Here is a 25,924-nt window from a genome sequence, read left to right as displayed (position 1 = left end):
AATAGAGTGTAAGTCCCAAAAATCTTCTCTTCTTAGCTTGTTTTCAAAACTGTATTTTCAAAATCTTCTTTCTGTTTTCAAAACATTCTTCTGGTATTTGAAGGGCATTATTCCCGGTGAAACTCTTCAGATACCTATGTGACCTTTGTCCATCTTCACTTCTTCTGTTTTCAAAAACCATTAACTGTTTATCATAAAGTACATTCAACTATTATCCACCAATTACTGTCGAGGCTCTGTACATACTTCTTCAATGGCCTCCACTCCATCCAGGTTAGGCTTTACAAGCTTTCAATTTACAGTCTTTGTTTAAATTACTGTCAAATATAAACTGTGCATATATTAGTTTAGAACTGCGTTTGAGTATAAACCTTAGGACAGTTAAACCATATATATATTATAGGAATATGACCTAGGATTGAGAATGTCTTCCCGGTGAAGGCTCTTTCCTAATTAGAGATCTGTAGTTCAAACCCCCAAGATGAATTATTCCCGGTGAAACATCTTGGCAAAAACCTTAGAATCCAAATAAATAGGACACATCCACCCAAAGAGGAATTATTCCCGGTGAAACCTCTTACCCATTTGCTTAGAGCCAAAATAAGTTCAAAACCACATAAGCTTTCTCTTGTGCTACAACAAGGACCCTCGATTAGCCTCCTCTTGGGCTTTGTACAAGGACCCACAGGCTTCTTAAAAGCATTTCCGGCTTCCTCTTGAGCTTGTATACAAGGACCCATCAGGTTTCTTATAAACATAGGAACAGGTCTTTAGTCACCTTTTAGCCTACCCTGGTGAGTTTCTTCCAATTTAAACCAGACTTTAAAACAAGCTAAGTTTGTCTCAATTTCGCATTGAGTATACTTTTTGGAATGAGAGACATGGACAGTCTCTGTCACCCTTATCTTCATCAATCCTCCTTAGTAGAGTCTAGGATCTATGTTTTGGTCATCCTCAGCATTGAGTCAGCCTTCATCTTGGGCTTTAAACAAAGAGTCTCCACTAGATAATCTTTCTGCCATCCATTTTTCAATGTCAAATCCCTGGAAAGGGTTAGCCTCCAAAGTCATTTAAAATCAATCCATTCCTTCATTTAAATAAAAACCCCTGGAAAGGGTTAGCCTCCAACATCTGTTTAAAATGTCAAAACAATAATTTCATTCTCTTAGGAGATAATTTCCCCAAAAGAGTCAAAATCCCTGGAAAGGGTCAGCCTCCAAAAAACATGATAAAGTCAGTCTTTTAACAGACAAATTCACCAGTTGAGTCAAAATCCCTGGAAAGGGTTAGCTTCCAAAGAAAAACAATCTTTTTAATCTCCAGTAGAGTTAAAACCAACAAAAAACAGTTAGCCTCAACCTTGGGCTTCATACAAGGCACCCAAACAATAAAACTCCCCTGTCAAGAGTCAGCCTCAACCTTGGGCATTGTACAAGGCAGATAATAGAGTCTCCCCAGTGAGTTCTTCATCACTCAGTAGCCACAACCTTGGGCTTTGTACAAGGCAGATAAACCATACTTTCATGTGTCAAAGATTCCTAACACTTAGGATCTTTTCCCCATATAGTCATCCATACTTAATTCATTTAAGAGTCCGCCGCAACCTTGGGCTTTGTACAAGGCAGAAAATAATGTTTTCCCTAGCTAGAGTCAGCCACAACCTTGGGCTTTGTACAAGGCACATAAAATAAAGTCATTCATTCAATTATCCTCAACAGTCAGCCACAACCTTGGGCTTTGTACAAGGCACACAAATAGAGTCTCCCTAAACAGAGTCAGCCTCAATTCTGGGCTTTGTACAGAACACAAAAATACCCTGTAATTAACCCCCAATGGAGCCATCTCCCAGAGTCAATAACATTAATAAATCAATCAAAAAGCCTCAAGCTTGGGCCTCATACAAGCCAGCTAAAGTCAAATCTTTCATACAGTAGATAGACATAGCTTATCTCTATAGAGAGATATTTTTTACTACTCTACCACATTCAAACAAACAAACATTTCAATTTCAATTTCAATCAAAGTCTCCCATTTAGGACTCTGAAAGACATGCTCTGGCACATCCCCAGACTTGTACACTTTCCCTAATTTGGACGAGCATTTTTCTTTCATTTAAGAGGCATCTGACTGGCATACTTGTACACCCAAGTAAGGTCCCCCTCTTGAATGAAATGAATCCAGTTATTCTGTCACTCTTTCAAAATGTTTGTGGTAGAATAGTACAAATACCTCTTTGTAGAGATGATTTCATGTCTCTTTACTGTAAACAAAGATTTAATTCCAAGCTTCAACCTTGAGCTTCAAGCAAGGCACCAAAAACAATTAATTTCCCTAGTTAGTTCCCCGAACTACATTAAGCTCTGACTTCCACTAGGGATATGTAGGCATGAGGTTCACAAGGAATCTCAGCGAGCTAATAAAATACCAAAAATAGTCAGTCTGTCTGTCTGTCTGTCTTTTCAAATCAAATCAATTCCTTCTCCTAACACAAAGGAGAAACTTTCCCAATCATTAGCAATAAACACAAACACAATGACACAGAGAAGGTTCCTGTAGAGTACTACAGATATGTAGGGTGTTTAAACACTTCCCTATGTATAACCGACCTCCCGGACTCCAGAATTTCTAGTCTAGGTGTAAATCCCCACACTTAGCAAACTCCTAGGGTTTAGTTGAGATCTTTTTTCCCCTTTCCTACTCGTAGGACAAATAAGAAAGTTCGTGTGATATCGTAGGAAGAACTGAAATAAAATTCATCCCACCACGGGCGCATTCTCCTTCCAAATTTCGCGTGAAGGGTCTAGCGTGCCGTCCTCCCAAGTGAAACGGGGAGGTAAAAGAAAACGACACCACATTCGGTCAGTACCGTTGGTTTGTTTGCTTTACGAGTGGATGCTCGTTTGTGTGCTCATTGTTTGCTTTCCCCCTTTTCTCGTAGGTTGTTTAGTTTAGCTTAGACTTGTACCCTTTGTATGATAACATTAGGTAGCAAGCTTTCCCCCCTTAGCTTAGGTCTTCCTCATGCATTTTTTAAAACACAAACCACACTCTTTGATTTTCTTTTCTTAAGAGCTTGTTATTTCCGCTCCATTCCCAAGCATAAGTCTCCAAAGGTCGAGCAGCGGAGTGTGAATGTAACTCGTTCACCTAAAAAACACAAAACAAACAGAACTTAGTTAGCCGAGCTACGGTAGCTCTGATTCTGCAAAACAGATACGTAGGCAGCGGGGTAGGGCCCGTGCGAGCATAATCCTTTATTTTCCCTACATTCTGCATTCATTTTAGTCCAGATTAGCGTAGATTTGTTACACACCCATAGTTTTAGACACGAGCGTGGATACCATCGAGTACGATGGGCGCGAGGGGTGCTAATACCTTCCCCTCGCGTAACCGACTCCCTTACCCTTTTTCTCTGGTCGTGAGACCGTTGTTTTGTTTTGTGGTTTGCTGGCATTCCCTTCCTTTTCAGGATAAATATGTTAGTGGCGACTCTGTTAAATTTCGCGGTAGCGACACTATCACCTTAAGGTTTTAGGTGGAGAAGTGGTGTGTCTCCCACAAAGGTATGTTGCTCAAGCGGAATGTCCCGGAAATTAAGAAATGCTCCTCGCTCGTCCCTCCCCCGATTGTTGCGCCAACAAATTGTATCACGAGCCTTTGGTTCGAGAAAGAGACCGACTTACTTGTAGTTGAAGAGAGTCAACGGATACAAGTGTATGTGGAAGATACAAGTGTATGTGGAAGAGGAGTTTCCACATGGATGGGGAAGTGGGAGAACCCACATCGATGGGAAAGTGGGAGAACCCACTCACCTATCACCTTAAGGTTTTAGGTAGAGAAGTGGTGTGTCTCCCACAAAGGTGTGTTGCTCAAGCGGAATGTCTCAAAAATTAAGAAATGCTCATCGCTCGACCCTTTCCCGATTGTTGCGCTAACATAAACAATGTAACGAGTTTTTTCAAAAAAAATTATATTACCCCTCGGTTTTATTGATAAATCATGAGGTATGATGCACTAGATTTGAAAATAATTAAAATGCATGTTGGAGTTTGAATTCATCTGCAGATAACCTTAACTCCTCAATTTTTTATTAACCGAGAGGGTAAAGTAACAGTTTTTCATGACACTCTTTGTTATCTCGCTTCTTTAACCGAAGTAAAATGCATTTCGCCTCCGAGATTAAATATGTTTTTTATAGTAGTGATATATGATTAGAGTTTGACATTGAAATAGATATTTTCATAAAAAGTGCATTGAATTAAGAAGAAATCTAGCACAACCTGAAGTAACCAAGCTTCTGCAAATATATTATTGACACTAGAAATTCTCTCTCAATTCTACTTTTATTACAACAAGAACATAATGTACCACCATACCAGAAAATATAAATTACAATTAATTGAAGCAATTTATTATTAAAATTATTACAACACACATAAAACACCCCATACCATAAGGGTCTGACTTATTGAGACAAAACATGACACCCAAAAACATAAATCAACAAGACAAGATTCTTATTCTAAGCTATTTACTAGTGCACAATGTTTCCTGATCTCACCCTGTGACCCTGTCTTAACTTTAATTTGACCCATTTTCTCAATTGATTTAGCAAATTCAGCATAGAAATTTTCAAGTGACCCTTGAAGAAATTGAGTCACCAAAGACTTTGTAACTGAATTTGTCAGCAATGCAGAATCAGATTCAAACAAACCTCTTCTCTTGACAACTTGACTATAATAACTAAGATCAAAAGTGTTTCGACTTCCGGGGTCCATTTCGACTATTGTAGTATTGTCATTGATGTTCTTGCATTTAAATGTCTTCAGATTTGTTGCATACTCACTGTCAAGTGATGGATCTTCATCACCCTTTCCAGTAAAATTGTACAGACGGTTCAAAAATGATGTACAAAGAGAGATACCAATTGTGTGAGCACCTAAAAAAATTGAAATTATGGTCATAAATATTAAAACCATATACACTCCTAGAAAATGTTGAATAAGCGACAAAAAAATACGTCGCTAACATTTTCTAGTAGTGACTTAAAATGCGCAATTTTAAGGAAATTGTTGAATGTGATAATATTACCTGAGAGGAGGACTAAGTCTTTTAAATTAAGTCCTTGATTGGCAAAGAGAGTTTGGAGGGTGGTGAAGTTGTTAAATGGAGCAGGAATGTTTTGACTGGATTCCACTAAGTTTGATATGACTCCATCTCTTCTACCTGTTGGAACTTTCCAATAGGGACCACCCTGAAATCAAAAACAAAAAAAAAAGTCATTGTTTTCGTAAGCAACAATAATTGCACTGAGGTCCATCTGTAAAGGAGAAGAGGTTTGTTCATGCCAGTTTCTTATTCTCTAATCATTTTTATCGAAGCCCTATCTAAGATACCATAAAATGTTAATTTTTCCATAAATGCCATGTTCAAGTAATTAATATTTGGAAGGACTTTTCAGATAACCATTTCATATGTTGATGAAGACCTTTCATTTGAAGAGAGACAAGCATCCCTTGCAGATTACGGTTTTAGATGTAAATGTCCAAAGTGCATTGAAGAAGAGCCATAAATAGTGCTACAACCCCATGCAAACATTTATACACAACATAGTCCAATTGTATAAAGAGGCTGAATGCAAGGTTTAACAATGAATTTTATGCATGGAACCAAAATCAATTTTGCAAAGCTTGTATATTTCTATGAGAAGATTAGTTCTAGAAGAAGACCTGCAAAGTGGTAGCAATCACTCCGAGCTCAAATAAATATAGGGAATGAGATTTTTAAAATTAGAGATTACTTTTAGCGTTGATATCATTAAATTTAAATATTTTTGAAGTTGCGATAGTGAGTATAAAATTGTCAAAAAATTCATAAGAATAATGTTTTGTTCAAGAATTTAGGCTCACAATGTCGACGGAGAATAGTTGGATGACAACTCGATAGCGGTATTTGATTGAAATTGATTTTTGAGGACTTGCAAAAGTACTATCTGCAAATTTCCTGCAAACACTCCGACGCTCAAATTAGTATAAGAGTATGGGATTTTTAAAGTTATTGCAAACACTCCGACGCTCAAATTAGTATAAGGGCATGGGATTTTTAAAGTTAGAGAGCGCGTACCTTGAGTATTCTAATCTAGAAGAAGACCTACAAAGTGTCTGCAAACATTCACTCTTACGCAAAAGTACCTGCAAACACTCCGACGCTCAAATTAATATTGACAATTAGAATTTAAAATATGTACCGTAATTTTTAGTTTGATGGCCAAAATACCTACACCTACTTCATCATTCAAACTAGTATTGACAATGAGATTTTTAAAATTAAAAATATGCATACCTTAAACGATGGTAATTTAAGCTTATATATCTGAAGTTGTGGTATTTGAATTTAGAGCCTTAGTAAAACATCCCATCAAAACAAAACTCTAACTAATAAATAGATAATATAATTTTAATAATATCTAACTATATATTATGTACCAAATAAGAATATTTCACCGATAAAAATAATATGTTATAAATAGATAGTTAGAAAAAAAATCACAATATTAAAATAAGTAAGAGATAAAAATATCAAATATTTCTTGACAAAATAAAAATATCAAATAAAAAACCAAATAATATAAAATTATATTAATATGCCTCACAAAAACCATTTGAATTTAATTAGCACGTTCCCAACTCATAGTAAAGACTAAAAATAACATGGTTTGTTTGGGCTTTCATTTGCTCAATAGATATATACTACAACATTCTAAAGCATCTAGTCCAACATTTTCAATTCCATGGTAATGAACACTAAATAGATGCACTAACTTACAAAAATATTTTACCTTTAACGGTAAAAAGTACATTTTCACAAATAATAACATGAAATTCATAAAATTAAAAAACATAAATTAAAAAATTATTATAAATTTAGATTAACAACATTCAAGTTTAAAAACATTAAATAACTTATGTTTTTAAGTGTGGTAACATCTCCGAACTAAAAATATTAATGCAATTTTTTTTAATCTAAAACACAAACAAATATAATTTTCTCATAAGACTATTTATATATAAAATTTACCCTCAGGAACATACTATAGTCGGATAATATTTTCATCTTTAAAAAAATGATCCATCCACTAATTCATAGTGTGTGTGTGATGCCCCATATTCTACTTAGAAATCTAGAGCAAAGTAAGAGGTTTCAACTTTTTTTTGAAATTTCTATTACAAATCCTTCCTTTATTATCTCAAGAGTGCAAAGCTATCGGTACTTATTAAGGGGAAATTTTATTATTGTATGCACGACTCATTGTTTATAGCAATCAAATTACCTTTTGACGCGAATAATAACATTTGTGATGAAATTACCCGGTTACTTAGTAAATGGATTGTTCATAGTAATCTAATCACCTTTTGACGCGAATAATAACATTTGTGATGAAATTACCCGGTTACTCAGCAAATGGATTGTTTATAGTAATCAAATCACCTTTTGACGCGAATAATAACATTTGTGATGAAATTACCCGGTTACTCAGCAAATGAATTGTTTATAGTAATCAAATCACCTTTTGACGCGAATAATAACATTTGTGATGAAATTACCCGGTTACTTAGCAAAAAGATTAAGGAGCAATCACGCATTTCGCGTTACTCCTAAAAAATTTTGAGCCGAATTTTTATTTTATTTTTTCCCCTGCTATTAATATTTAATTTTGCTTTTACACCCTTTTGATACTAAATTTCAGATTAATTTGGTGTTAAAAATCAAAAGTCTCAATCCTCTCACATTACCTATATTACTTCACAAAATATAAGGCATTGGCATGTGTCAAAAGAAGTGGATATTTCAATTAACTAAAGACTTAAATATAATTCCAACACAATAGGTATAAATTCATCATTGGGTTGACAAATCTCAAAAAATAGCGAATGACAAATAATCAAGAAATCTCAAAATATACCGAATGATGAAAACGATATAATAAACGTAGGATTTTTCGTCCTATTATTGCCACTGAAAAATATTTTAAAAAATAATATAAGATACCAAACTTTGAAAAACAATCTAATAATTTTAAATAGAAGTTTATTACCTCGACAAATGAGAGGAGTGTGCTATAGGTAATTTTTTATGGATGTTTTTGTTTTTATTCTCATGATCATGCAAGTATAGAGACTCCTCCATAATAGTTGGGAGTGGTGGCTTCCATTTGTGGTGGTTGTGGGGTCGGGGTTGGGGTTGAGATTGAGTTGAAGTAGAAATATCAGTGGCTTTGCGGGATTTGCACCCATTAAAAAAACACTTAAACATGGTTGGAGTTGAGGTTGCTAATTTTGAAGTTAAAGTTAACTATAGCCTCTTATATATACTATTGGTTCCATTCAAAATTTATAACTTGTTATAATTTTTTTATATCTGTCCTTAAATATCTCAACAACAATAACGGATTATATGTAAAAAATCTATTTTAGTTAGTCCATAGTTTTATTCAAATTTCAATATTTTAGGATACTTACTTTGCTTTATCTTTTAGGATAAATTTTAGGAGATAAATATTATGGGATAGGATCAAATGACACCAAGGTGTCAAAGTTTAGTTTGACACCAAATCTCAACCGTTAAAATAATTAATCAAACGGTTATACTAAATAGCCTATTTTTTAGGAGAAAAATATGCTATTTATTTATAGCATATTTTTCTCCTAAAAAATAGGCTATTTAGTATAACCGTTTGATCAATTATTTTAACGGTTGAGATTTGGTGTCAAACTAAACTTTGATACCTTGTCATTTGATCATATCCTAATATTAATTACTAATAAATTAATTAATATTTTAAAATATTATTGAGTTAAGCATAAGAACAATTATAATATATTATTTAATATTTTTACCATACTTTACTTTTCATGTTATTTTTTGAAAAATAAGTTACCACAAAAATAGCTAGAACGTACCATTTGTACCTGAGATTTTATAAAATTTTGTAACTTTACTTTTATTTATTTATTAAATTTATACTAAAATTGACAAGGACTGATATTTTTTCTTCTCCTTACCATTTCTTCTCGTGTAATGTTTCAATTAAGTTTGCAACTATCACAATTAATTAATAAAATTAATTGTCACTTTCCCATAAAATTTGTTGAAATTTGTAATATTATATGTCGTAATGTTCTTTTATTTTGTTTTAAGTTATTTAATTTTATTAAAAAATACTAAAATTTTATTAAAATATATAAATTAATTTTACTTCCACAAATTTTTTGTTTATTTTATTAAATTTAAGTTAATTGTCAACTTCCCAAAAAATTTGTTGAAATTGAAATATAATATGCGATAATGTTCCTTTATTTTATTTTAAGCTAATTAATTTTATTTAGCAAAATACTAAAATTGATAAATTAATTTTACTTTCACAATATTTTATTTATTTTATTAAATTTAATAAATTTGTGATAGGTTCATTATAACTTCCCTAAATATCATACTAAATTATGATAAATTTTAATAAAAATTAATAAAATTTTGTTCCCTAAAATTTATATTAGGCTGATTATAACTTCCCTAAAATATTTTTCAAATAACCAATCGTTAGTTGGTTCAGTGGTGATTGGCGCTGGACTCGGTAGGGAGAACTACGGTTCGATCCCCCGCAACTGCGATCGGGAGGGGGCTGAAACCACTTGATGCCAGAACTGACCCCCGAACCAGACTAGACCGGTTTTGATAAACCAAAAAAATATATATATTTTTCAAATAAGATTTGTAACTTCTACACAATTATTTGTTCATTTATTCGTAAATAATAATTAAATATAGTAAAATTTTATTTATATTTATTAATCAATTTTACTTTCACAATTTTTTATTTAATTTATTAAATTAATAAATGTGAGGTTTATTATAACTTCCCTAAAATATCATACTAAATTTTGATAACTTTTAGTAAACTTAGTAATTTAATATTATTTTATAAAAAAATAAGAAAATAATTGTTCCCGGAAATTTATATAGTGTTAATAAGAAAGAGACTTTTAAATAGGCTTTCAGGCCAGGCCAGGCTTTTAAAAAGGCTAGGTCAGGCTGAAAAAGTGAGCCTATAGTAGGCCATAGGCCAGACTCAGGCCTTGTAAGTTTATCGTAGGCCAGGCCCAGGCCTTATAAAGCCAAGCCTAGCCTAGCCTATTCCCACCCCTATTGTCAAGTAAGATTTGTAACTTCCACACAGTTATTTGTTCAATTATTCATTAATAATAATTAAATAATTAATTAAAAATATAATAATAAACTACTAGTAAATTAAAACTAATAATAAATTTTACTATATTCATCCCAATCTCTCATTTATTCATTAATATTTAATTAAAAAATTAATTCACTAAACCACGTCACTCACCACTAATTATCAGTTTTCTAAAAAATAACCATCAATTTATTTTCATATAAATTCATATCAATGGGAGTTGTACACACCATAGTTTTAAAATCTGGATCATTCTGACCAGTCGAATCGATTAGACTGTAAATCAGAGGATAGCGCGGTTCGATAAAATCTTCGGACTCTTGTTGTAATTGATCCGATAAAATTCAATGATCCAATAGTTTGAGCGCAATTCAGGTTTTAAACCTTTGGTCCACACAGTTTTTTGGTGCAAATTCATTTTCATTGTTTCCTCCCATGAGAGTTGTCACACTTTTCTTTTTATATTTATTTTTCAATATTTCCTTTATTTGATTATCCAATTAGTATTTTCAACACAACTAATAAATTTGTACTATTTTTATTAGTATTATTTATAATATTTATGTGATTTTCATTGTTCAAATTTATTCTCCATTATTTCTATTCTTTTATTATTAACGTGATTTGTCTTTACTTTTTGATTTCATTTTTCTAAATTCTTAATTTTACTGTTGTTCGTTAATTTCTTATCATGCTTTTTTTAAGGTACAAATTTTAAGTTATCATAAATTGTATTTTTGGTAAAGAAATTTGTTTTCTTATTTCTTAAATTCTTAATTGTATTGTTATTTTGTAATTTTTTCATCATATGTTTTTATGTTGCAGCTTATCTTGCACAATTTATTTTCTAACATGAACGATTATATATTATAATTTTAATACATAAAAAATAAATTAAAATTATCGATAATTACGAATAAATGTCAAGATACAAACACTACTTAACATGTCATTTATAAAGAAATATTTCAAAATTTAAAAATAGAAATTAGTTGTATATTACAATTATTTATTTAATTCTAACATCTCAAGTTGTATCGCTTTGTTTTATTCTAATTTTTATAGTTATTCACCTCTATTTTAATTCATTTACTTTTCAACCAAAAGTGTGCCCAGTATTATATAAAATTTATCTACAAAACTTAAATGAATTTTATGAAAATTTTGTCATTAATATTAATTCAATAACATATTTTTGTGCATCGCACGGGTAGACGACTTGTAATGTGTTTATATGAGTTTATTATAAAAAACTTACATGCAACATATATTTATAAAAAAAACTTAAACTTATAAGTGCTTTTTAATACTTCCAAATGAGAACTACTTTAAAAAAAACGAACAAGAATTTTTTTTATTAAATAAAGTTTTTGTAATACCCCATACATATACGTCTAAAATAATATGCATATGATATTATAATGTTTTACATAAATGTCATATATAAGCATAAGTAGTGGAAAAAGAAATAGTATTAGTAAGAGTACAAAAATCGAATACATCATGGCTAAAATGGTGCATGGTCAAGGTACTACTACATAATCAAAGGTACATCGACTTAAAATCTCAAAACATGATAGAAATTAATGCCGAAGAAACATCTCCAAGCAAGCTAGATCATCTTACCATTGCCTTTGTCATGCCTCGAACAACCTAAAAAAATATAATTGGAATGAGGTGAGATTACTAAATTTCAATGAGTTCCCCTATCTTATGGGTCCTCTCGATCCTATAGGGTACATGCACAAGATACGATCCACAATTGATTCGGAGTTTCCTTATTGTCAAGTTAGGAATCAACCATAACACCACATAGCATCCCAATTAGGAGTCCCTTGACCAACCAACATGATTAACATATCACACACAAAATATAACAATATAATCAAGTATGCAGACCCGTACCCATGTACGAGGAATCTATAAGTAGTATATGCTTACCTACCTAGGCCACAAAACCACACCCTCGACGAGTAACCAAGTGCATAACGTCAAGAGACTCACACAAGATCATCGCATGATGAGTCAGATTAGTTCATCAGAACTTATTCTTGAACGAATTGGTTTACGCCTACTTGGCTACACAACCCCATCTGTGACGAGTTCATCAAAACTTAATCTGGAATGAAGTGGTTTATGCCTACTTGGCTAAACAACCCCATATGTGACGAGTTCATCAAAACTTAATTTGGAACAAAGTGAAATTTCCTAAGTGGTGTCACAACCTCGTTAATTATCCATACACAGATGATTATCGTAAGTGCGAAAACGCCTATATGGTTGCACGACTCCATCGGGAAAAAGTGCTAGCGAGTTCATCAGAACTCAATCTGGAACGAAGTGATTGACGCCTACTTGGTCACACATGTAACACCCCAAATTTAATTAAATTGGTTAATTAAATTATTGAAGGATTTAAATATGGATTTAGTGGAATTTGGATGGCCGATATTATTTTAAGGGCATATTTGGAATTATTAAATTAAAGTCGGATAGTCGGAAAATAATATTAAGAATAATATTATTTATGATTCGGAATTATTATATTGAAGGAATTATTATTATAAGTGATATAATTGATTATTTGAGTTATATCTCTTATTGGGCCTAAATTGATTTTGAAGAAATATTAAACAAAGAGAGGATTTAAACACTAAGCCCAATTGGTTTTATATTAGGGTTTTAGAGATGAGAAAGAGTTGTGTTGTCATTTTGGGAGAAAACAAGATTTGAAGAGAAAGAGGCAAGACTATGGAGAAGAAGAAGGGACTTGAAGATTTTCATCCATGGTGTCAATTAAAGATGCAATTAGAGACCCATTGAGTGCTTCCATTGAATAAGGTAAGGGTGGGGTTCTCTTCCTATAATGGGGCTCATGAACAATTGTATGTGGGGAATTAGGGATTTAGGTTGTTGCAATTGCTTGTGTTAATTGATTGTTTGAAAGACTTTGCCATAAAATCTATTGAGTCTAGCTGTTGTGTTCTTAATGTACTGTCTGGAAATGATTTATGTATTTTTAAATTGTCCATGGATTGAAGGGGGTGGCCGTCTCAGGCTATGTTCATCCACGGTTTCTTTTATTTATTTTAATGACAATGATTCTATTATGTTGATTTATAAATCCTCCTGGCAAATATAGTTTGAGACGAGAACCTTCATGGTGGACTCTAACACCTACTGTCTTCAAGAATGATGGTTAATGATTTTAAATATGATTATATCATTTTTAGTATTTATAATACATAGTAGTAATTTAATAAAAACAGTAGCATATTTATGACTGGAATAAATAATAGGTAGCATATATCCATTTAGCTAAGTTGATATACATATATATTTATATATATATTTAGCAAGAGATATCAGTAAAGATAATTTTGGTAGTAGTAAGCAAAATAGTAGTGATTATAGAACAAATAAACAGTCTTGTTTGATCGAAATAGCCGAATTAAGTGGTGTATTTAGTTCTCCGGAATTTGATGAAAATTGACGTGGTAGCTAAGTTTAATTAGTAGATTAACATGGTGGTGTTATTTTGTTGAAATTGTGATATTTTACGAATCTACTGAAATTGTGTTTGATTTAAATATTCTTTATAAATAAATTATAATAATTTAATAGAATTGTCAATAGAGTTGTTAGAGTTGTCAATAGAGTTGTTAGAGTCGACAATAAGTTGTCAGAGTTGTTTTGAATTATTAAGAGTCATATTTTTATTTGTTTTGAGTAATTCTGACATGTTTAGAGTTGTCAGTGTATAACGTCGGTGTTTGTTTTTTTATTGGAACTTTAACAATTCATATCTTTTGAACCGTAACTCCGTTTGAGTCTCCGTTCGAGGCGTTAGAAAGCTAGCGTGATATTCTTTTCAATAAAAATGGTTTTGAGCAATAGATGCTAGAAATTGGAAATGGAGTAGAAATTGAAGTGAATTAAATTAATATAGTTTGATATTAACTGGTTAAATTAATAGTTAAATTAATTGCAATGAGTTTAATTGATTGGAATATACTTGAGGTTGGATCAATTATTCGGTTTGTCGATAAATTACGATATTTTGAGAATTTATCCGTAATTGTGTTTTGATTGAATATGTATGTTGAGAAATATATATTATTATGTCAATGATGTTGTTTTGATATTGATTCTCTGTGGGTAGTTGGATAGCATTAATTTTAATGATTAATTGCTTGATTTTAAATGTGTATGTTCATATATAATTGGCAAAATGAGAATTAACATGAGATAGTATGGTTACTAGTGTTAATTGGATTTTGTGAATCGTAATTGATTAATTGACCTTTTATATGTGAATGATATGTATGTGTTGTGTACAATTGGTGGATAATTCATCGAGTTGAATTATTGTGATATGCTAAATATTAAGATGGTAGAGATGATCTTAATTGCATATGTTTGATTAACATTGTACATACATTCATATCATGGATGCCTTGAAACAAAGGTGGTTTGCTTTGAAACATAAGCGAGGCTTGGATTCTAGAGTGAATCGGAAAGCGGTAAACTATATGTTTACATTTGGTGGCTTTGATCTTGTCCGGATCTGAAGCGTGGCTAGATTCTATATGAATCGGAAGCGGTGGAACTTTGGGTCCATATTGGGTACCACATGCATAGAGTCACATGTCTTGCATTGAGTCACATTGAGGTTAAGTGATGTTTGAATATATGCATTTATGTGATTGTCATGTGTACATGAGATGTGATAATTGAAATTGGTGATGTTTTGATATATAATTGGTTAAACGTGTGAATATGTGATAATGATGGATTGTGTATATATTTGGGATAATAGTATTGAATCTTTTGAGTATTATACTATTGAATTTTGTGCTTACTTGAATATGTGAAATTTATTAGATGATACTATTTACATAATTATGACTTGTTGTGCGATGAAAAGTATGAGAGATTAATGAAATGTGGAAGCATGATGTGTATGGTAACTGTTGATACTTGCGATGTAATGATTTTATATGCCTGAATCCTAATATATAATTTATCATGCGCCCACTTATATGATTTGATATCTCACCCTTTTCTCTTATTTCGCCGTTGCCTTTATATTGGCAATGTGCAGGTATTCAAGTATGAAGATTTAGTTGCCATTACTCGAGTCGGTTGTCGCTCTGATACGTAGCACTCTGGGGGGAACGATTTATGTCATTCATGATGTTGTTGTTTAATTTTGTTACCTTTGTTGAACAAAATGATAAGTTAACTAAAGATATTTTATTGAATACTTGTTTTAAGTGATTCCGCTGTGTTTTAATAAAATAAGTTATTCTGTTTCAAATGTGCTATGTATCCGCTTTATGCGACGAGTTGATTTGTTTTGTTTTATTATGTGACACCTCATTTGTTTATTGAGAAATTTTGAAAACTCTGATTTATATATATTTGTCGGGTAGAAATGGGGTGTTACAACACAAGCCCGCTATAGGTGAGTAACAAAGTGACATTACCTACATGGCATCACGACCTCACCATACTGATAATCCAGGTGAACTGTATAGTGAGTAAACCACCTCGTCATGCACCATTTCCCACCATATCTATAGCTCAGGTGCGTTCGTCCGAACCCGGTACGATAACTCCAAGTGATTTACCACCTAGTAGCTTAGGCCTACTTCGATTCAAGCATATCTCATAGTCACATATGAACTTTCAACGAGAATGAACGGGAAACAAGTGATCACGTCACATACAAATCACGCCACGATCAAACAAAACACCTTCAAATGTTTAAATAGAACGAACGGGTAACAAGCCAAACAAATGATTATATCATATCATTTATTAACCATGGTATATATTACATTAAGCACACATGCACAAGAGGGCATAAATATTGATCACGTCATATCAAACGCCAATCAATAGTATATCATGTTGGTCACACGCAAGAAGAGGCGTCACACTCGGGGCGGAACTAAACTCATGGGAAATCAGATACAAAAATTTTCCCAATAAGGTTTGCTAGGAGAGACATGGCGAGGTCCCAATGAAGCATGGTAGAAAAGAGATTACCTTCAGTAGAGGCCTATTCACTAAGCGAACTGGTAGCAAAACCAATTTCCCTAGGCGAGGGCTAGTGAGCTCTAACAGAAGATACCCAATTCTGGAAATGGGAATTTCTCTAAGAGAAATATATTTTGGTAAGCAAAATGTGCTGCAACTAGGGGTGGCAAAACGGTCCCGGCCCGCGGGGAAAGCCCGTTTTACCCGCACTTTTTCGCGGGGCGGTGCAAGGTTTTAGGCCCGCTCTCTTTAATGTGCCCCCCCCCCCCCGTTTTTTTATGGGCTTTTGCGGGCATTTGTTTTTTCATAGAAATTTACTATTTTTAGGCTTAAAAAGTCGTATGGCCGCGGGCTTTCCCCGCCCCACCCTCACTTTTTTGTGGGGCGGGGCAAGGTTTTAGACCCGCACTCTTAAAAAAGCCCGCACCACCCTGCCTCGTTTTTTCGCGGGCTTTTGCGGGGCGCGCCTGAGCGGGGCGGGCATGCCCGTTTGCCACCCCTAGCTGCAACCCATAAAACCAAAAAATTGAGGTCTCACTAGGCGAGACACACCTTCGTTAAGCGAAAGTTGCATAGTGCAAAAAAACCATAAGCACTAGAAACGAAACCAACGAAAATCACCATTCCTTCTTACATGCATCATTGATAAAGAGTTATAGACGCATTTCAACATAAAAAATAGGTTATAATATAGTAAGGACATTAGGATACATTTAAGGAGACAAATATTAATTACTAATTAATTAATATTTTCAAATATTATTGACTTCAGCATAACAATAATTATAATATATTAATATTTTTCACACTTTAATTTTTATGTGATTTTTTTGAAAAATAAATAACTAAAGTAGCTAGAACGTACAATCTCTACATGAGATAAATATTGGTTATCAATCAATTAGTTAAATTTTATTTTTTTAATATATTTTACATAGTAAAAAAATCAAAATAATTATAATGTGTTTATGTAAGTTTATTATAAAAATCTTACATGGAAATATATATTTGTAAAAAAAAAAAAAACTTAAACATATAAGTGCTTTTTAATATTTGCAAGTTAGAACTACTTTTAAAAAACGAACATACATTTTTTTTCATTAAATAAAGTTTTTGTAATACCTCATACATCTACGTCTAGACTAACATGCATATGATATTATAATGTGGTACATAAATGTCATACATAAGCATAAGCAATGGAACAAAAAATAGTATTAGTACAGAGTACAAAAACCGAATACATCATGGTCAAAATGGTGCAAGGTCAAGGTACCACTACATTATCCAAGGTACATTCGCTTAAAAGCTAAAAACATGATAAAAATATATGCCAAACAAACATCTCCAGGCAATCTAGGTCATCTTACCATTGCCTTTGTCCTGCCTCGAACAACCTGAAAAATGATAATTGAAATGAGGTGAGATTACTAAATCTCAATAAGTTCCCTTATCTTATGGGTCCTTTTGGTCCTACATGGTACATGCATTAGATACGATCCAGCATTGATTTGGATCTTCCTCACTGTCAAGTTTGGAATCAACCATAATACCACATAGCATCCCAATTAGGAGTCCCTTTACAAACCAACAAGATTATCATATCACACAAAAACTATAACGTCAAGATACCTTTGATGAGTAACCAAGTGCATAGCGTCAAGATACCTAGGCCAAGATATCTATAAGTAGTATATGTCTGCCTACCTAGGCCACACAAGCATACCTTTGATGAGTAACCAAGTGCATAGCGTCAAGATACTCGCACAAGATCATCGCATGATGAGTCAGATGAGTTCATCATAACTTAATCTGGAACGTAATGGTTTATGCCTACTTGGCTACACAACTCCATATGTGACAAGTTCATCAGAACTTAATCCGGAATGAAGCGACATTTCCTAAATGGCGTCACAACCCCGTCAATCATCCATACCCACATGATTATCGCAAGTGAAAAAATGCCTACATGACTGCATGCGCCCATCGGGCGAAAGCGCTAGCGGGTTCATCAGAACCCGCTAGGTCATCTAGGTCATCTTACCATTGCCTTTGTCCTGCCTCGAACAACCTGAAAAATGATAATTGAAATGAGGTGAGATTACTAAATCTCAATAAGTTCCCCTATCTTATGGGTCCTTTTGGTCCTACATGGTACATGCATTAGATACGATCCAGCATTGATTTGGATCTTCCTCACTGTCAAGTTTGGAATCAACCATAATACCACATAGCATCCCAATTAGGAGTCCCTTTACAAACCAACAAGATTATCATATCACACAAAAACTATAACGTCAAGATACCTTTGATGAGTAACCAAGTGCATAGCGTCAAGATACCTAGGCCAAGATATCTAGAAGTAGTATATGCCTGCCTACCTAGGCCACACAAGCATACCTTTGATGAGTAACCAAGTGCATGGCGTCAAGATACTCGCACAAGATCATCGCATGATGAGTCAGATGAGTTCATCATAACTTAATCTGGAACGTAATGGTTTATGCCTACTTGGCTACACAACTCCATATGTGACAAGTTCATCAGAACTTAATCCGGAATGAAGCGACATTTCCTAAATGGCGTCACAACCCCGTCAATCATCCATACCCAGATGATTATCGCAAGTGAAAAAATGCCTACATGACTACATGCGCCCATCGGGCGAAAGCGCTAGCGGGTTCATCAGAACTCAATCTAGAACGAAGTGATTGATGCCTACTTGGTCATACAACCCCGCTAGAGGTTAGTAACAAAGTGATATTGCCTACATAGTATCACAACCCCACCATACTGACAATCTAGCTGAGTATCCAAGTGAGTAATCTGCTTTGTCAGGCCCCACTTCCCACCATATCGATAGCTCGGTAACTCCAAGTGAATTAACACCTAGCGGCTTAGGCCTGCTTCGATTGAAGCATACCTCATAGTCATTTCTGAACTTTTAATTGGAAAGAACGGGAATGAAGGGGGTAATAAGTCAAACAAGTGATCATATCATTTATTAACCATGGCACATATTAAATTAACCACACATGCATAAGAGGACATAAATAATGATCACGTCATATCAAACGCCAACCTTTAGTATTTCATGTTGGTCACACGCAAGAAGTGGCGTCACACTCGGAGCAAACTGCACTCAGGGGAAACAAGATAAAAAAATTCCCCAGTAAGGTTCGCTAGGCGAGACGCGGCGAAGTCCCAAGAAAGCCTAGCCTAAAAGAAATTTCCTTTAGTACAAACCTCTTCTCTAAGTGAACTGGTAGCGAAACCAATTTCACTAGGCGAGGGCTAACGAGCTCTGATAAAAGTAACCCAGTTCTGGAAACGGGATTTTCTCTAAGAGAAATATATTTTGTTAAGCGAAATGTCCTACAACCCGTAAAGCTATAAAATTGAGGTCTCACTAGGCGAGACAGACCTCCGTTAAGCAAAAGTTGCAGAATGCGGAAAAACTAGAAGCAATAGAAACGAAACCCACACGAAAATCACCATTCCTTCTTACATGCATTCATCAATCAATAGTTATAGACGCATTTCAACATATAGAAATAGGTTATAACATAGTAAGGACATATGATCATACCAAATTTGCGCATTTCGTGGATTTTGTCACAGCCCTTCCCAAAATCATGCAATCCCTAATTCTCAAGTTCCTAACTAATGAAATTCACCTGATAAGAGAGGATTAAAGCTGCAAGGAGGTGAATCCAAAGAATAAGTCTTGGGTTGCTTGCATGCAAGAATGGAAGTAGCTGAAGCTTGAAGTGAATCCTAGCTTTTCCTTTCCTTTTTCACGTGTTCCACCCTCTCCTTCGCTCCAAATTCTATTTTGAAAAGGAATGAATGAAATATGAAGCCCAAACAAGCCCTTAAGTCCTCTTTAAAAGAGTGAAATGACCATAATTCCCCTTTCAAATAATTGGTCAATTCCTAAGGGAAATTCCAAATTGATAGAATCTTGCACTACTAACCTCTTAACTAATCACACTGATAATCCATCAAAGTATTAATTAGTCGATAGTGGCACCTGGGTGTTACAGTTACAGTCATGATCATTTTACAACTCTATCCAATAGGATCCAAAATTTAAATCAATAGATTATAAGACTAAAATTTACCACAAAGCTAACGCATCCAATGTTGAAAGTGGGAATAACTATATCACACTCTCAAAATAATCGATTAGTTACACAATAATTTCTTCTTTTATGTCCATAAAAAATAATTATAATATATTAATCGATTTTTTTAAAACTTAAAAATTTTAAAGTTTTTTAATTAGTCATAAAAAACATTAAAGCTATTAGACCTTTCATTGCTTTCTCTATATCCAAATCATGTGGCTAGGCACATATGGAATATAGAGGTAGTATAAATATTTTAATTACTATTTTAAATATTTGTGTTATAGTATTTTAATTGTCTAACGATGCATTTATTATTTGTAATACCGTGATACGTTAAAGTGTATCAGTCACAGTAGGAAGATTGCAAAGCTAATGCAATCAGATGAGCAGTGATTCTAGGATGTCATGCAGCTATCAGGGTTTAAGGATTTATGTAGGACTGACTATGGTTATATTAACCATGACTTATTGTTTACTTTACGGAGAGATGACATGCAGAGAGGTTGTCATTTCATCTTTTGATAAGTGAGATGTCTATCACACTTGATGATATCTCATGCCGCATTCATCTTCCCATATAGGGAAAGTTATTAAACTACTATATGACCACCAGACCTAAGGCATTGAACATGATGATCACATATTTGGGAGTTAGCTTGGGAAAAAATCAACAGGATTTAGATGACACTAGAGGATGTGATGTTATGTTGTTATTCTTGATTGATCTGTATGAGCACCACCTAGTTGCAACTCTAGATGCTGATAGTGATGATTACGAGTTGCATACCACCGAGCGTGTGCATTGATATCATACCTCTTTTTTTGGTCGACACATCCATTTTTGTGGACAAAAGTGCTACATTGTCAGCGTTATCTACATGAGATATTTTATTGACTTGAAGAGGATCCACGAGTATAACTAAAGGATTTCTTGTTTGGGGTACCTCTACGTTAAGGGTAGTATATGAAAGTATCGATAATTGACTGGAAATAACTTTCTATTTATGGTAATTTTGTTGCACCCTTATAGATATTAACGTCATAATATCTATACTACACTATTTTGTTACTAATATTTCATTTGGGCCATTTTCAAGCATGAATTCACCAGTGTTTTCAATGTTTTGCCGATTGAGCATGGCTTCTCTGAGGCCTTGCCACGTGCGTTCTCGATCATCCCTCTTAGAGATATCCAGGTGATTGATCTTTTTTGAGATGCTATTGACCGCATCGTGGAGGATGATATTAATGAGATGTCGTACGACGATCACCGTGAGACATGAGCCTTGAAGGTGATTGCATTGTACTCTTGATGGATGGTTTTTGGATCTCGACTTATGTACCCCCATCTACATGGGCGAGTCTTGTGTCGGTTCGAATATATCTAGGGTATACTCAAAGACCCCACTGTTGCTGCTCCTACCCCTGTCTTCCACAAAGATGCTAATGAGATATTTGCATCGAACTTTGGTCATCTAGTTCTAGAGAATGTATGGTGTGCTCCCGCTCTTCGTCCATGGAGTAGAGTATACGGTTACATCTAATATAGAGTTTCACACCCTTTCATGAGACCAAATGTATAGGGAGATCCCTCGAGGCCAGTCATCAGTAGATCTTAGAGAAGAAGTGGGCAAGACCAAACCATACCGTTGATGTGTTACATGCATGTCACGGCATTATGGATATTGGGAGAGATGACTTAATTAAGGGCAAGTTTATTGAGGGAACCTATCAGATGGCCACCATACACGCCATCTTAGTAAAGGCATGACATGCATTGCAGTGCCGACGATAGAGGAGGAACAAGGGCGTTCGATAAACTTAGTAGTGTGATTTTTTATATATATATATTTTTGATATTTTGATATTTTGATATTACAATTTGAACTTGGAAGGATTATGACATGGTGACATTTTAACCAAATTAAGAAAACAGATTCAACACTCGAATTAAGCAAACGTGATTCGACATACGCAATTTAACGGTAAAGCAACGCTAAAACGCAAAACAGATCAAGGAAACATAAACCAGAACATTCTATATAACTTGAATTAAGCATACAAGACATGCAGAAGAATGTTGAAAGGGAAAAAATTGGATTGAAATTATAAAACCTCAAAGTTTTGGCGGAAACATGAACAGTAGATCGATCCTTGGTGATTAGTTATCTATGTAAATCGTACAAAGCTTCCTATTTTTCATAAAAATTCATAATGATCACATAAGCTACACTTTTGGTTAAAATATCAAAAGGAAAATCGGGCCCTAAAAGCATCTGACCCGAAAAACATAAAAAACTGATCCAAAACTAATTATTTCTTAAGTCTGAAACTAATTAAATGAACTTTTTGTATCTTCTACATTTCATACCAACCTATATTTATTGAGGTTGAAGATCATTAATATTGACGAACTTACCTTAAGGCTATTATAAAGCCTTGTTCATTTGAAGGATGAAGTATAGATCTTTAGGAAAATTAATTTTTACTTTAATTTTCTATGTAAATAATGTAATATTCTAAGTAAACAATATAATTTATAAACAAATTAATTTTTAAATATTCTGTGTAAACAACGTCATGAGTTTTAAAAAAAATTTATCTTACCCCTCAATTTTATTGATAAACTGAGAGGTATGATGCACTAGATTTGAAAATAATAAAAATACAAATGTTGAGTTTCAAACTCATATGCAGATAACTTAACCCCTCGATTTTTTATTAACCGAGGATGTAAAGTGATAGTTTTTAAAGACACTCTTTGTTATCCCGCTTTTTTAGTCGAGGTTAAATATATTTCATCTTCAAAATTAAATGTGTTTTTATATGATTAGAGTTTGACATTGAATTAGATGTTTTCATAAAAAGTTGTATTGAATTAAGAAGAAATCTATTACAATATGAAGTAACCATGCCATGGTTTTAAATTGCGGCTGCGGTTGCGGTCGTTGTGGTTGCGGCTATTCCGGTTGTTGCGATGCGGAATGCGGTTGTTGCGGCGTGAATTCATACTTATGAACATAAAATATATACATAAAATATTATATTTTATTATTTATTTTCGAATTCACATTTCTTCTATTTCTTCTCTAAATTTTCATATATGTCTCATTAACAATTCGTCATCGTTTTAAATATCACTAATCCTTTTAAAATATATCTTAAATCTTCAATATAAGATGCGGTTTTAATTTTTGCGAGCATTGCATAATTTGATGTGGCTTAATGCGGCCGATGCGGCTTAATGCAGCCGATGCGGTGTTATGATGCGGCCGTTGCAGTGTTATAATGCGATTTTTATTGTGATTTGCAATCACACCGTAATTACGGCCAGATGCGGATGCGGACACTACCGCAACCGCAATATTGCGGCCGCATGAGGTGATGTGGTCCGCGAAACTTCTGCAAATATATTATTGACACTAGAAACTCTCTCTCAATTCTACTTTTATTACAACAAGAACATAATGTACCACCATACCAGAAAATATAAATTACAATTGATTAAAGCAATTTATTATTAAAATTATTACAACACACATAAAACACCCCATACCATAAGGGTCTGACTTATTGAGACAAAACATGACACCCAAAAACATAAATCAACAAGACAAGATTCTTATTCTTAGCTATTTACAAGTGCACAATGTTTCCTGATCTCACCCTGTGACCCTGTCTTAACTTTAATTTGACCCATTTTCTCAATTGATTTAGCAAATTCAGCATAGAAATTTTCAAGTGTCCCTTGAAGAAATTGAGTCACCAAAGACTTTGTAACTGGATTTGTCAATAATGCAGAATCAGATTCAAACAAACCTCTTCTCTTGACAACTTGACTATAATAACTAAGATCAAAAGTGTTTCGACTTCCGGGGTCCATTTCGACTATTGTAGTATTGTCATTGATGTTCTTGCATTTGAATGTCTTCAGATTTGTTGCATATTCACTGTCAAGTGATGGATCTTCATCACCCTTTCCAGTAAAATTGTACAAACGGTTCGAAAATGAAGTGCAAAGAGAGATTCCAATTGTGTGAGCACCTAAAAAAATTAAAATTATGCTCATTAAATTTAAAACCATATACACTACTAGAAAATGTTGAATAAGCGACAAAAAAAATATGTCGCTAATATTTTCTAGTAGTGACTTAAAATGCGCAATTTTAAGGAAATTGTTGAATGTGATAATATTACCTGAGAGGAGGACTAAGTCTTTTAAATTAAGTCCTTGATTGGCAAAGAGAGTTTGGAGGGTGGTGAAGTTGTTAAATGGAGCAGGAATGTTTTGACTGGATTCCAATAAGTTTGATATGACTCCATCTCTTCTACCTGTTGGAACTTTCCAATAGGGACCACCCTGAAATCAAAAAAAAAAAAAAAATCATTATTTTCGTAAGCTGAAAACATCTTAAGAACATATAATAAGTCGTTTCTATAAGCTCTTTCCAAACAGTCTCACGCGTAGTGATGTTAGTAGATAAGTTTAAATAAGTCAATTCAAACGGGACTTATTATTATATTGAAGATGGAATTAGTACTTACTGTGACAACAATAGAGTCTCTAGCAGATAAGGCTATGATATCAGCACAAGAAACAACACCAGGACATTCAGCTTCAACAAGGCTCTTGATTCTGTCAATGAAATCAAATCCTCTAACTGTAAGATTTGGAGGAGCATTCTTTTCAGCTTGGTTGGTTGTTGAGTTCAGAAGAACTGATCCATCACATCCCTGAATCAAAATGCATACATAATGTTAGCTCGTCAACTTCGAAATTCGTAAGAAAAAAATAAGGTTGAACTTCATACATACCCTAACAAAACAATCATGAAAATGCATTCTTATTAACGCGGCCGCAAGCGACGGAGCATTGCGGATATGTTCATGAACAAATTTCTGAATGATTTGTTCAGCTTTTGGACAGCTCTTAGCATAAAACCCTAGCTCCAATTGTGCATGAGTCGATGCGGCCAAAAGACAGATAATCAAAACCTTGAAGTACTTACTAAGATTTTCCATTTTCATAGATGTAAATACTAATGAAAAACTTGTGTTTCTTTTGGTGTTGAATTCATAACAGTGATTAGTGATTTATATATAGTTGTTATGTTGAGAACTTGAGGCAGAAGAAAAAAAGAAAATAATAGAGATGGTCCATGCAGCTAGCTAACATGTGAGATAAGGTGACAAAACACATGCTACTTTGTTATCCATTTGAAGTTTAAAATTGGTTAGTTGAGAATGTCCTTATAAGACAGATATGGTGACTGCCATATTATTGGGTTTCTGACTGCTTCTATAATGTCACTTGATTTATTTAGTAAAGTTTATGACATAATGAGTATATTTGCTTTTTTCAAAGTGTTGGATTCTTTTTAGGTGCATCTAATTAAAATAGTTTATTAAAATATAATATTAGTGAGTTGTTATTAACTTTAAGTAATTAACTAGTTTGTTAATTCGTTAGTTGTACTATCTATATAATTCTTGTAAT

At 33.6% G+C, this 25,924-nt stretch overlaps 2 protein-coding genes across 2 annotated transcripts; both read right to left on the bottom strand.

Annotated features, from left to right (window-relative positions):
- Nucleotides 1-4,332: 4,332 nt before the first annotated feature.
- LOC131651456 (peroxidase 3-like) lies at nt 4,333-6,859 on the bottom strand. Its single transcript, XM_058921118.1, has 5 exons — nt 6,839-6,859; nt 6,124-6,191; nt 5,910-6,003; nt 5,092-5,254; nt 4,333-4,939 (listed from the first exon to the last, which is right to left on the bottom strand). The coding sequence occupies exons 1-5, from the start codon at nt 6,857-6,859 to the stop codon at nt 4,518-4,520; spliced, it is 768 nt and encodes a 255-aa protein (XP_058777101.1). The 3' UTR covers nt 4,333-4,517.
- A 16,976-nt stretch (nt 6,860-23,835) lies between these two features.
- Nucleotides 23,836-25,658, bottom strand: LOC131648333 (peroxidase 3-like). The gene is made up of 4 exons (XM_058918094.1): nt 25,243-25,658; nt 24,973-25,161; nt 24,625-24,787; nt 23,836-24,471 (listed from the first exon to the last, which is right to left on the bottom strand). Exons 1-4 carry the CDS (start codon nt 25,453-25,455, stop codon nt 24,056-24,058), a joined length of 981 nt encoding a protein of 326 aa, XP_058774077.1. The 5' UTR covers nt 25,456-25,658; the 3' UTR covers nt 23,836-24,055.
- Nucleotides 25,659-25,924: the final 266 nt, after the last annotated feature.

This window comes from Vicia villosa, linkage group LG2 (genome assembly GCF_029867415.1).
Source record: "Vicia villosa cultivar HV-30 ecotype Madison, WI linkage group LG2, Vvil1.0, whole genome shotgun sequence".
Lineage (NCBI taxonomy): Eukaryota > Viridiplantae > Streptophyta > Magnoliopsida > Fabales > Fabaceae > Vicia > Vicia villosa.
This window is presented reverse-complemented; position numbering and strand designations above follow the sequence as displayed.